The sequence below is a fragment of the Vulpes lagopus genome, chromosome 1, assembly GCF_018345385.1.
Source record: "Vulpes lagopus strain Blue_001 chromosome 1, ASM1834538v1, whole genome shotgun sequence".
NCBI classification, from domain to species: domain Eukaryota; kingdom Metazoa; phylum Chordata; class Mammalia; order Carnivora; family Canidae; genus Vulpes; species Vulpes lagopus.
In genome coordinates, this window is record NC_054824.1 from 183,637,428 (window position 1) to 183,652,049 (window position 14,622).

General features: G+C 35.5%; 1 protein-coding gene across 1 annotated transcript in view; it reads right to left on the minus strand.

Annotated features, from left to right (window-relative positions):
- Positions 1–14,622, minus strand: part of KIF14 (kinesin family member 14) — a 53,587-nt gene that overhangs the window by 25,119 nt on the left and 13,846 nt on the right. Inside the window, exons 12-20 of the mRNA XM_041763621.1 lie at positions 12,743–12,915; positions 11,268–11,415; positions 10,940–11,003; positions 8,353–8,537; positions 6,392–6,494; positions 5,310–5,470; positions 2,986–3,133; positions 2,330–2,482; positions 665–791 (exon numbers count right to left, since the gene is read on the minus strand). Coding sequence (XP_041619555.1) covers positions 665–791; positions 2,330–2,482; positions 2,986–3,133; positions 5,310–5,470; positions 6,392–6,494; positions 8,353–8,537; positions 10,940–11,003; positions 11,268–11,415; positions 12,743–12,915 — 1,262 coding nt within the window. The remainder of the gene's footprint in view (positions 1–664; positions 792–2,329; positions 2,483–2,985; positions 3,134–5,309; positions 5,471–6,391; positions 6,495–8,352; positions 8,538–10,939; positions 11,004–11,267; positions 11,416–12,742; positions 12,916–14,622) is intronic.

Sequence of the window (14,622 nt, forward strand, 5' to 3'; positions counted from 1 at the left end):
AGTTTTGATAACAGTATCATGGTTATGCTTACAGAGTGACAGAGAAAGAAAAGAGAGTCCTTATCTAATGCAGAGATAACATAGTGAAGTATTTACAGATCAGTGATATGATGTCTTGGAGTTGCATCACAACAGTCTAGGGAGACAGGAGGACTGAGTATGGCTAAAACAAGATTGAACACGTGTTAGAGATTGAAGTTGGATGATTAAGTATATAAGAGTCTATTGTAGTAATCTCTACTTTTATAGTTTGTTTGAAATTTTCCATGAGAAAAAGTCATTAAAAATATGCCATATTCTATACAGCAATACAGAAGTACACACAAAAAATAACATCCAAATGAAAAAGAAGATGAAGTACCCAATGTTTAATTCAATCTAGATGTAAGACCTAAAAAATTAGAATAAGAGATTGCATTTTTGAAAACATACTACACATTAAAGTAACACTTGAAATTTTGTTTACTATTTGTTTACGTAACTATTCTAAAAACTGAATATTCTAAACAATCATGCATACAAATTTATTTAGATCCAAAAAAAAGTCAGAAACATCAAGAATAATTTTTAATATACAAAGGCAACTAAGTCTAGTATTTTAATAATAATATGAAATACCATACACAACTTTAGAAAATGCCTGCTATAATCATCATATACTCACTTAAAAAAGTTTTCTCTCTATTATTTTGATTTTGCAGTAATATTTGTACTTCTTTAGCAATTTTTTGCTTCTCAGTTTCTAAAGCTTCTAGAATTCTTGCATGGCGGATACTGTGGTCTTCTAAAGCCTAATTGAAATTCATTCACATAGACCCGTACATGAAAATATACAAATAGAGAAATTATAATTGATAACGTTAACACGGTAATTAAAACCCATTTACAATACACATTTTATTAAGCATACATGTTTTACTAAGCATAAAAGGCCTTTAAAAAAGTGATCTATAAAAGAAATTTATAAAATTTTCCCCATAACAAAATTATTAGGAATTTTTGATAACATAAATTAATCTTGTTCTTCCCATTGATAGAAAGTAAAAAATTCCTTAGAGGAAAAAAAATAAGAGAAAAAACTGCTCAAAAGAGCCCACATTCAAGAATATTTGTTGACTAAATAAAGCTAAATTTAAAAGATACCACAAAAACCTTATTTGCCACAAACAGACCTTATAATAGTCCATTAATAATTACTGTTTCAAGATTTAGACAGCTCTGTTTTTAATTCTAAAATTCTCTCAGGTGGTTCACCAGCTACTTTGTGTCCTAGAATTGACTAGTTACATATTATCACCATAATATATTACCAGAACTTTGGGGTTACTAAACATATTTTCTTCTACCCACCCTGTCACCACAAAACTTGGAAAAAAGAAAACTAAAATTGCTATTTGAGGATAAAACTTTGAGGTTAAGATATGAGGAATCAAAGCAGAGATGAAAACAGTGCTGCTCAAACTTTAGTATTTGTCAAAAATCCCATGCAAGACTTATTAGAAGAGTTCGGGACCCCACCCCTAGAGTTTCTGATTTAGGAGTTCTGAGGCCTAAAACTGCATTTCTAACAGTAATGCTGATGGTGCTGGTCTAAAGACCATACTTTAACAACTGCTAATATAAGGAGAAAGAATAGCAAAAAAGTTGATAAAAAGGTAATTGAAGATATTAAAATACTGACAGTCTGGTTTTATACTTTAGTCTTTGTACCTTAATTAATGTGAGTTAGCCCCTGAAGGATGTCTCTACCCTCACTGACATGACAAAAGTTTCAGTGCCTGAGCTCATAGGACTGGGGTAATGAACGCCTACTGTGAGTTCTCTGAGGAGTCACTCAGGCAAGAAGCCTGCTGACCACACTTGCCATAGATGGATAATGCTTCATTCTGACATTAGGATATGACCCAGCATAAGAGCTGTGCCTTTCTTCCTTTTACACATTGTGCCCTAGCACTAATTCATTCATTTATATTATCTGGCCTGACTGATCACAGGATAGTTGTGGAGGCATAAAAGGGGAAACTGTAATGGAACCAGCTGGAAATAAAAAACTCTATCCCTTTCAAAATGTTTGTGTGATGATGTGTGAGCAGAGCTGTGAGCATTACCAGGTTGTAAGCTTTTAGGCAAGAAGAGCCCTTCTCATAAAATAAAAATAAATAAAATCAAATAATATGATCCAAAACAAAAACAAAAACAAAAAAAAGAGGAGGAAAAGCCCTTTGCATCAAGAGACCCAGATTCAGTCAGTGAGTTCTTAAAAAAAAAAAAAAAAAATCCACCTGTTGCTCAGAATAGAGCCAACTATTTACAAGATGAAATTATTTACCTGTTTTGCAGCCAAAGTCTCCATTTCTAACCGCTTTTTGTTGACATAGATTTCCTGTTCAAGTCGCTGTTTTGTCTTTTCTAATTCCTCAATTTTGTCATTAGCCTTTTGATTATTTATTTCCTGCATTTTCTTCCTTTGAGATTCTTCTATCTTTAAAATATAATAATAATAAATAATGGGCAAAACACATAACATTTTTTCAAAAATAATATAAAAAATATACAAGAGTCCATTTCTTTAATCAATGTATAAGAAATTGATTCATCAATAGAAAAATTGCCCTGTAGTTTCTTTACCACATTCAGCTTAACTAGTCTAACTTAAAATAAGCATCACTAGTCAAACCTTCTAGAGCACTCTCCTCTAAAATGGGTTGTGGGAATGCACGATGACCAGCAAACTGGAGAGAACCACGGGTTCAAGTAGGTGGAGGACAGAAGCTTCTCTATTTTTTCTTCTTATTCCAGAAGCCATTTTTCTACTGCTAACCTGTTTTCCAAAGTAAAATTAAAGCAGGCCAAGACTCACTTGGTTTTGACTCTCTAATCTTTGATATTGCCCCGGTTCCCTTTTACGGATATAATCAATTTTACAGCCAATACATCACTTGGGGTGCATGAGCAGAGAAAGAAAATACCAATTCTGCCTTTTACCAGTTCTGCTTCCAAGGCTTTTATTTTGCTCTCATATGCAGCTTTTTGAGAAGAAAGCTCTTGCTGAGCCATTTCTTTTGCAATTTGGATTCCTTGCATCATTTCTTCCTTTGCTTTCAAATGTGCCTCTTTTATTTCTGCTTCAAGTCTACAAAGCAGCAAAATATTCACAGGGTACATTGTCAAGAATTCTTTATATACCACAGTAGTTCTTAATTATATTAAAATGTTTTCATCAAATAAAAATTTAAAACTCAAAATTTAATTTCTGACATTCTGTCAACAGTGTTCTTAAATTTTATTTTTTTATTTTTTTTTAATTTTTATTTTATTTTATTATTTATTTATGATAGTCACACAGAGAGAGAGAGAGAGGCAGAGACACAGGCAGAGGGAGAAGCAGGCTCCATGCACCGGGAGCCCGACGTGGGATTCGATCCCGGGTCTCCAGGATCGCGCCCTGGGCCAAAGGCAGGCGCCAAACCGCTGCGCCACCCAGGGATCCCCTGTTCTTAAATTTTAATTGCTTTTGTTTAAACAGGACAATATAAAAGGATGAAAATTTGCTTATTTGTTTAGTTACTATAGCAGATGCCTGATATTTAAATAGATACATTTTTCTAATCTTAAAGAAAATAAGTTATATAAAAATATGATGTCATAGTGAACAGGATAGTAAACATTATAGTCAACATTACAGAAAATACAAAATAAGGATTTTTTTTGAAGGGCAAGAGCACATGTGTGCGCACATGGGCGTACACATTGCAGGGGAGGGGCTGAAGGAGAGAGCAAGAGAGAATGTCAAGCAGATTCCAACTTAGCATAGAGCCCAACACAAGGCTCAGTCTTAGTTGAAATCAAGAGCTGGATGTTTAGCTGACTGAGCCACCCAGGTGCCTCAAAATAAGGGTATTTTATGCTTAACAATGGTTAGAGCAAAAATTGAACTTCATATATCAATAACTTTTAACTCACGTTTAGGTCACAGATTAAGAAAAACATTGAAATAACTAAAAATGATATGAATGCTGATAAAACAGATTATGTATTTTCAGCCATCTATAATAATTTGACATTTTGGTAAGTCAAAACATTAAATTAGCTTTGTCATTTTTCAATATGTAAGGGAAAAAAGCATCAAGGGGTAAAAAAAACTAAAAGCTTCTTTCTTATCAATAAAATCAATGCTTTAGCAACTATACTGTATGGAAATTTCCATTCCCAATTTTACTGAAAAAGAATATCAAAAGAAAGAAGGCTAGTCATGACCAGGGTCTGGAGGTGGAGGGGGGCAGTGTGCTGAGGGGGCGAGGGGGGGAAAATGGAGAGTCCCAGTTTAATGGGGACAGAGTTTCAGTTTGGGATGATGAAAAAAGTTTTGGAGATGGATAGTTTGATGATTGTACATACTGTCAATACACTTAATGCCACTGAAATGTATATTTTAACATGGTTAAAATAGTTAATTTTATGTTCTATATACATTTTTTTAAAAAAAAGAGCAAAAGCAAGCTTAGACTTTTTAGAAGAAAAGTGGGATTAGCCTAGTCCATACTAGTCATTCTGATTCCTCCACCCTTCATCCTCTTTAGCCATCAAGCATAGTTGATTCTTTCTCCTTAATACTCTCTCCATACTGTCTCCCACCCAACCAACCACACTGTACTTCTCTTACTTCAACAATCTCTGAACTGTATTTGCAAGCTCTATTTGCTCTGCCTCTAATCCATTCTCCAAACTTGGATCGCAGTGAGCTCTAAAAATGTGATTTTGATCATGTCTATCTCTTCTCTACTTAAAACTCTTTAATGACTACAAATCTTTAAGATAAAGTCCTAACTCTTTAGTATTTTATTTATGTGTACTTTACCAATTAGTTTACAAGGATACTGCTTAAATTGGAAATCCTACAATACTGCACGAGCTAAAAACAGGGCAAAGAAAACAAAAAAGTTACACTCCACCTGTTCAAACTCTGGCTAACTTCTAATGGTCTCTTGGGACTCCATTCCAGGGAATGTCTTCTCATCCCCTAGAAACTTTGCTGGTTCCTGGTTGGGACTAGGAGTCACCCCCCAACAACAAACCACACACAGCGCAGGACTCTGTCATGGCACTCTGTCACAACTATCTATCAGCCCCATGAGATGATAAATTCCTCCAGTACAGTCGCTAAATTTCAGTTATTCTTTGTATTTCCTAGTATAGTGACAGATACATATAATATTTGCTCAATAAATGTCTGGAGGCTAGCACAATATGATTAACTCTCTCCTGTAGACCTCTCTCATATTCTACTTGATATCACTAGGAATACTTACTGCGATCTCTGTGCCATAAGCAACTCATTTTTTGCAAATTCAAAGTCTTTTGGACCCTCGTTTGTAAGAGTATCTCCACCAGATGGTCTTTTTCCTTTCTGGACTTCTACAGGATGATTAAATCTAAAATAATGATCTCCACCAAGAATCACCCGATCACCCTAAAGCACACAAAAAATTTACTTGCTTGAGGTGAGTCTGAATCAAAAACTTAACATGGGACAAATAATTAAGTTCAGCAATTCCATACAGTCTAAGATTAGTAATAATAAACATAAAAATCATAGCAACTAACATTTGTTACTTTCTATAGGCCAATCACTGTGTTAAATACCTTTCATATATGTGATCTCATTTATGTCTCACAACAACTCAGTGAGATACTACTATTATCTCAATATTAGGAATGAGAGAGCTGAAGAGCACAGAACTTAATAATCATAATTAGCATTCACTGAGCTTACAATTTGCAGACATTGTTTTAAGAACTATAGACTAAGTATTTCATTTAATCCTCTCCTGCCCCTGAAAGGTAGGATATATATGAAGTGACCAACTATCTTGGTTTGCCTGCGACAGACTGGTTTATGCCTGTTCCCCTGATGCAATTTTTTTTTTAAGTTTTATTTATTTAAGTAATCTCTACACTCAATGTGAGGCTGGAACTCAGGATCCCAAGATCAAGAGTGACATGCTCTTCCAACTGAGCCAGCCAGGAGCCCTTCTCCCGATGTATTATTAAAAATGCTCTCAAAAGTATCCTAACTTCGGTGATATATAATCACCCTAATTAAATAACTTTTTCAAAGGTCACATAGCAAATAATCAGGGCTTATTTCTGCTCTTTACTGGACACATAATGGTGCTGTCAGTGGTCAGCTCTTCAGGTACTAGTTTATAGTGATACAACTTTTTGCACAAGCAAAGGCAATTAATGAAATAGAAAAGAGAATTTTAGAACTGGAAAGTTCTTAATTTAGTTCACTACCTTACCTTACAGAAGAGAAAACTGGGACTCACGTAAATTAAACAACTTGTCCAGAGTCAAATAATTTGTTAAATTTTAGCACAGGCTAACTTACATGATGTAATACTGTGGATTCCAAAATATGTTTTCCATTTATATATGTCTTTGCTTCTCCAATTGGGATGATACTCACTATCCCATCAAAATTTTTTATAGTACTGTTAAGATAAGAAGTACATTGTTAAATTATAAGACAGACAAAAAAGAAAAAGACAATACAAGATAATCCTGCTTAGGTTATTCCTTTGGTGTTAAGATTCACATCAATTTGTGACAAAAATAACTTGAAATTCTTTTATTTTCCTCCAACTACTTTTTGTAGTTCTGGTGAAAAAAGCCTGGCCTCTGTAGCAATTCCATCCATCAGTGGTGGGAAGAATTTTCATTGTATGTATTTTAATTATAACTACTTAAAAAAATACCAACCCTCCCCCCAAAAACAAAATAAAATGACATAAACTCAAGGAAAAAACATTGTGCTACAATAAAACAAAGAGCCTTGATCCATCATAAAGGCACCAAAACAGAGAAAAGATAAGCCACATACTGAAAAAAAGATACTTGCAACACATAAAACAAAGATTTGGCAATCAGAATATATAAAGAACTCTTAAAAATTATTAAGAAAAAAAACAACAATCCAACTAAAACATGGACAAAAAACATAAACAGGCAAATCACGAAGAGCAAACTAAAATAACCAATAGGGGATCCCTGGGTGGCTCAGCGGTTTAGCGCCTGCCTTTGGCCCGGGGTGTGATCCTGGAGTCCCGGGATCAAGTCCCACATCAGGCTCCCGGCTTGGAACCTGCTTCTCCCTCTGCCTGTGTCTCTGCCTCTCTCCCTCTCTCTCTCTCTCTCTCTCTCTATCATAAATAAATAAATAAATATTCAAAAAAATAAATAAATAAATAACAAAATAAAATAACCAATAAATACATAGATTATTAGTCAAAGAAATGCAAAATGAATCTACAATGAGATACTATATCATGTCTACTTGATTGGCATAAATTAAAGTCTGACATACCAAGTGTTGACAAGGATGTGGAGTAATAGGGTACCTTAATGCCAACAGAAGTAAAAACTGATAATCATTTTGGAAAACAATTTGAAATTACCTAGTGAAGCTGAATAAGAACACACCCTACCACTTAATAGCTTAGGTATTTTTATACATAATTTAAGAGTGTTTCCCAAACCTTAAAAATTCTTATTTTTATAGCATAATTAGAAAACCATGTTTATATAGCAGATTGGGGTAAATAGTAAGGCTGCTCACAGTGACACAGGACTAGTCTGGTAGGTCAGGCCTCCAAGGTTTCTACTGGCTACCCTTTAAGTGCTCATATCTCAGTTAATCATCTGGGAAGCTCACTCTAGAGAAACTCTTCACATTTATACCAAGAGACATGTATAAGAATATACATAGTAATATTGTGGTAGCAAAAAATCATAAGCAATCCAAATGTCTACCAACAAGAGACAGATTGTAATAATATAAAAGGTAGATAAATGCACACAATAAGATACTTCACAGCAGTAAAAATAAAAGAACATCAGAATGAATGAATCTTGAAAACACAACATGGAGCCAAAACAATCTGCATATACTATCCTCCCAACAATATGTATTCAATTCACATGAACAAAAGTCAAATGATACAAAAAATTTTAAATTTGTCAATCTAACCAAAAATCCTGTCATATAAGATGGACAGAAGTTTAATTTCATGCCAATGACTACAATTCCAAAAAAAGAAATGATCCCTCAACCAACAGATCACATACACCAAAAGAGAAATAGCGTTACATTGTAACTCATATTGAGAGCAATTAATCTATTTTCCTTATAAAACACTCAAAACATCTTTTTCCTGGCTAAAGATGCATTTGAAGAATTATAGCAAAGAATCAGTATAAATGAATGCCTCACGTGAAGGAAAAAATACATATCAAGATACAGAAACCTACTAAAAAATGAACAGAAGCCTTTTTATTTTTAGAATAACATACCAATGATCATCAGCAATCAGCACTCCAGATAACTGAATATCATGGCTTGAGTTTGGTTTATACTTTCCGACTGTTGTCGTTCCTTCTTTTATCATATATAATAGCATCTCTGACAGCTGAGGATCTTCATTGAGATTGACAAGGTTTGGCAAATGATTGTCCATTTGAAATGTAATTCCTGCTTTCTAGTGGAAGTCAGAAAATAATACCTGGCAATAATATCTGGTTTCGTTAACCTTAACAAAAGCATCAAATTATTAAATTCACCTAAAATAAATCATCTATGTTAAACATTAAAATCACTGTATGTCAAGTCTCAAAAAAGGTTTCTTAGAATCTCTCTCTCATGATTTCCCTATGACTATTATCATCATACTTCTTAGAATTTTAGAGTTATGTTAACCTTTCTTTGACCCTCACCATCCTGAGCCCTCTATGCATCAGTCACCCTCAAACTGTGCTTTTTCTTATCAAATGATTGGCTTTAGAATGGATCCATTCTTGGATGCCTGGGTGGCTCAGCGGTTTAGCGCCGCCTTCAGCCCGGGGTGTGATCCTGGGGTCCCGAGATCGAGTCCCACATCGGGCTCCCTGCGTGGAGCCTGCTTCTCCCTCTGCCTGTGTCTCTGCCTCTCTCTGTGTCTCTCATGAATAAATAAATAAAACCTTAAAAAAAAATAGAATGGATCAATCCCTTTTGTTGCATCTTTGCTGCCCTCACCTTAGCTCAGACTCTTATTACCTCATACTTGAACCACTGCAGCAGCTGCCTGACTGCCCTGTCAACAATTTCTCCTGTTTTCAATCAATTCTCCTGAAAGGGTATTCTCAAAATGTCGACTCTCTGGTCAATCATTTTCAATCACTTCCCACTTCCTATAAGATAAAACTCAAATTACTTAGCCTGAAAATCAATGATATAACCATAACATATCCTGCCAATTTTATCTCCTTATGACCATTTACAAACTGCTACTTCAATAAAACTGATCCACACACCTTCTTCTGAGCACACCTTAAGCTTTTGCACCTTTACTCTCATACAATTTTCCTTTCCTAGAATGCACTCTTCCTTTTTCCTATCAAAATCTTACCCAGGCTTCAAAGTCAAATATTCAAAACTCAAATCTCACTTCTTCTGTGAAGCTGGACTCACCACTCCCAAGGAATAATCCCCCTTTCCTTTCAATTCTTATGGTACTTTGCCTACCAATCATTTGAAATATTTCCTTTACTGTCAATACCTTTGCCCTTGACCCGTGCACTCCAATCTTCTTTAGAACCTCATTCCATTAAGGAGTTTTGATTCCTATAAAAAAAAGTTCAAGTCTCTTCCATCCTTTAAAGAGACAAAACCAAAATGAACAAAACTAAACTTCCCCACAATCTCACATCCCCTTTCTCCGCCTTCTCACTTCAGGTTTTCAGAATTTTATGTATGGCTCTATCTCCTTAGTCACTCCTCAACTGTCATCTGGCTTCTTTCACCACTACCATGACTTCATAATTTTACGATGCAATGCACACATTTCAGAAACCTGGGCATCATTCTTGACTCTTCCATTTCTTTCAACACACCCATCCAAAAACACCCTCTGAGCCTATCAATTTTACTCCTTCCTATCTCTTGAATCCAACCCCTCCACTAACCATTCCATCACTGCTTGACTCAAGCTCTCACCCTCTCTTGCTTTCACCATGGCAACAGCCTCCTAAATGAATAATCTTCCCATCATCAGTCTTTCCTCCCTCAAATCCACCATTGCCAGAAGAATCTACTTAAAACACAAGTCTTTTCCTGTCACTTCCTTTCCATGTAATACACTTCAGGGGCTCCTAATCACCTAAATTCAAGTTCCTCACTACGTCATGATCTGAATGTTGCATCTCTCTCTCTGGTCCAATCTCTGCCCCCACCAACAATACACAAGTTCTGAATTTTGTGGACTGTGTTGTCCAAACTGTGTTGTCCTTCCATGCTTTTGAATACAGGATTTCTTGCTTAGAAATCTTGACTTTGGGAGCCTAACAAAATCTTGCTTACTCATCCCTTTCTCTTTGAAGTCCTCCTTAATAACCACCCTCATCAAAGTTAATTACTCCCCCCTACTCTTGCTTCTCTTCCTTTTACACGCTTTTCTATGCATTAGGTTGAATCATAGGACACTCCCAGTGTTCAGCCATTTCTTACCTTAAAAATGGCAGCATCATATGGTTCAAACTAGCCAAGTAATACTACATTTCAGTCATCTATTTACATTTTGTAAACCTACCTTCAGATTACATGCTCTCTGAAGGCCAAAACTATATTTTATTCACTTTGGCCTCCCCAATGCCTGGCACTACATAAACATTTAATATTTGTTGAACCAAAGTGAATAGAATTAGATGGTTCATATTTTTAACTTTCCAACATAGTTATGGGCTCTACATAATCACAATCTTGATCTCAATCGACACTTTTATACTAATTCTCAGTATTGCTTTGTATAGAGTCAGTTACGATGAATATTTGAGAAATTAGGTTTACATATTTACCGTCATCTTTATTTAATTTTCGTATCAGTTTAAAGAGTTGAAGTGATACCTGTAACTCCTTTGTTTCTTGAAGTTTTCTTCTTTCAGCTTGTTCAAGTTTTTCTTTCCATGCTCTTTCCAAAGACAAACAAAATAATAGAGTTAAAAACATCAAGATGCATAAGACTGAGACTCAAAAGACAATCAAGAAGGAAGGGAACCACTTAGGAATATTTGAAATATGATAGTTTGAGGACATACTGCTCTATTCATACAGAAAGTAGGAAAACAGAGCCACAGATACCTCCTCATGTCCTCCCTCTCCACCAACTCCAACCCCACCTGTCCAATGATTCCAGGCCAACACACTGACATCTAAGATATTGACTATATTCCACCTTTGCATTTCTGTCATGTCTCTCTCTTGCTGATGCAGTTTCATTCTTAAGGATGTTATTTCTTGCCGGCACAGCCTATATCGTTCGGGGTCAATATTTCGATTATTTCTTTGAGCAGCTTTTAGCTTTTCAATTTCTGCTTTCAATTCTAAATATTTGTAAAAAAAAAAAAAAAAAGCATGATTAATAACATTTGATATACATAATAATTACCACACTAGGTATAATCCTCCAATCTTATTTAAAGTTTTAAATATTACTAAACAAAATAAAATATTTGCAGAAATCAGTTTTAGTTTATTTACATTACCTATAATTTCTACTTGGCCTTAATCTGAAAAAGTGCTCCCCATCTTAATGAATTCCCCCCCCATAAGTAGAATGGCCATATAATGTATTGTCCAAAGTGGACACTTTTGAGAAGCACGATTATTTACACCAAGACATAAACCAGGATAGTCCCATGGGAAACCTTACTCACAAAGACATGTTGGATAAAAAAATCAAAGATTTTTCAAGCTGGAGTTCAGAATACTTATTTTTTTTAATCTTTTTTTTTAATATTTTATTTATTTATTCATGATAGGCAGAGAGAGAGAGAGAGAGAGAGAGAGGCTGAGACACAGGCAGAGGGAGAAGCAGGCTCCATGCAGGGAGCCCAATATGGGACTCGATCCTGAATCTCCAAGATCACACCCTGGGCCGAAGGTGGCACTAAACCTACTGGGCCACGGGGCTGCCCCAGAATACTTATTTTTAATGAAAACAGCCCTATTATGAAAAAGGAGTGAATCCAAAGGGGAGAAGATTGACCATGATAGAGCAAACTCGTTCTTCTCTGGCCTGCTCCACTGGCATAACCATTCACTCTGTGCAGCTCCAAAGGGCCAGAGGACAAAAGACTACGAAAAGGTGGTAGTTCCACATAAGCAAAGAGAAAACTGCACAAACTAAGATTCTTTGCAGGCACTCAAGTCCATCCTAAGCAGGTGATTCCCAAGAGATACACAGAAAGTAATATTGAGCATAAATGAAGTTAGGCCTATGCTACAAACTCAAGCCTTCAGATCACAATCCTTTACATCAATGAACTAAGCAAGAGTAGAACTGATAAAGAGAATGACAATAGAAGAAAGGTCATAAGAGGAAAAGTAATAAATCATAGTATTTTTATTCTCCTGCACACACCTATGGCTCAGTCTGTAAGATTCTGTTTCTATGCTTGCTATTTCCCCTTCACCCACTCTCTAGTTTCTCTGCTCTTTTTCTGACTGACTGTTTTCCCCTTATTCTCTTTTCCATTGTCCTTCCATCTCTCTTCCATCATCACTGTAGAATATTGACTATAATCTATTATAAATAGATATGAGAGAAGTATCTTTAATTTTCTTAAATTGCATATTTTCATAACTGAAATTAATATTTGAGATTTAATTGTTAGAAAACAACTTTTAAATGTTTAGAAAAATCTTCACCTCTAATTAACTTAGCATTCATATCTTCATTTACTTTGGCGATATTGACTATCATACGAGCTTGGCTGGCATATCTAAGTGTGTTTAATGTTTCTTCAATGTTGCTGGCAGCGGGACTGATTGTAGCGATCATTGCAGTTTTTGAATTTCCACCCAGACTTTCTTTTAACAGCCTTCAAGGAAAATAAGTTATAATTAAGCCTTGTTTCTACAACAACCTAATAGCAGTAATTATGTACAAAGCACAAAACAAACTAATAGGGTTTCTAATATAGTATTATACTCTTCACTCACATACCATTCAGGACTCTTTTTTTTTTTTTTTTTTTTTTTTTAAAGTAAGCTCTACACCCAATGTGGGGCTTGAATTCATGACCCTGAGATTGGGAGCCAGCCATGAGCCTCACCATTCAGAACTTTTTTGGTATATGTAGTTATTTTTAGATCTCATGAACATTTTGTTTTCTCCTATACTTTTTATATTGTTTTATGAAAGTTACTGATGCAAAGATTTAAAATGTGGTTCACCATCAAATATTAGTAAGATCCCTCTCGCCACTCCTCAGACTACACTGAGCTACTTCAGGAAAGAAACTATGAATGTTAGTTATCTCTGTATTTCCAGAGCTATCACAACCTTTAGGAATAAGTGCTCAATAAATATTAAACATGATGAATGAACACATAAGCAAAAATTTTGTTTTCTACTATATGCAAAAGCTTTCATTTATAGGAAAAAATATAGCATGAGACTAAAACAACTATCTTTAAAATTTTTTTTTTTTTTTTTTTATTATAGTCAGAGAAAGAGAGAGAGAGAGAGGCAGAGGGCAGAGACACAGGCAGAGGGAGAAGCAGGCTCCATGCACCGGGAGCCCGACGTGGGATTTGATCCCGGGTCTCCAGGATCGCGCCCTGGGCCAAAGGCAGGCGCCAAACCGCTGCGCCACCCAGGGATCCCTAAAACAACTATCTTTAATGCAGAATGAATTTCACTATTCTTAGCTTTCAAAAAGCACACAAAAAATTAATTTCCCCTTAAATGTTTTGAAGTGAGAACTATATTTTCATAAACCAATTATAAAGAAACATTGCTGTCGGGGGCCTGGGTGGCTCAGTTGTTTAACTGTCTGACTCTTGATTCCAGCTCAGGTATGACTCAAAATCATACATGAGATCAAGCTCCACATCGGGGCTGTCAAGTAGAGATGCAGCCCTTATCAAAGTTATATATTAACACTTATCACAATTGGACATTGAACCTATACAGATGTAATTTGAATATAATGTATCTGATTAATGAAAACATACTCATCAACGAAAACACTTATTTTTTTTTTATTTTTATTTATTTATGATAGTCACACACACAGAGAGAGAGAGAGAGAGAGAGAGAGAGAGAGGCAGAGACATAGGCAGAGGGAGAAGCAGGCTCCATGCACCAGGAGCCCGACGTGGGATTTGATCCCGGATCTCCAGGATCGCGCCCTGGGCCAAAGGCAGGCGCCAAACCGCTGCGCCACCCAGGGATCCCCGAAAACACTTATTAAACACTTAAATGCTAGTCAGTGGGTGCCAAACAAACAAAATGATTTCACTTTACACACATAGCAACATGTTTGGTAGTATCATATATGTTCAGACATTAAGCCCTAAAAACAGTAGTATTAGTACGAATTTCTTACAGTGATAGCATATACTATGTACTAAGAGTTTTATATTAATTAATCTTCACTATAACCCTAAAAGATAGGTATTGTTATTATCTTCCTTTTTCAGATGAGGAAACAGACCTTAGAATTAAATGATTTGCCTGAAGTTGCAGAGCTTTTAAGATACAGAGCCAAGATTCAGATCCACATAGTTTGGCTCTAGAATTC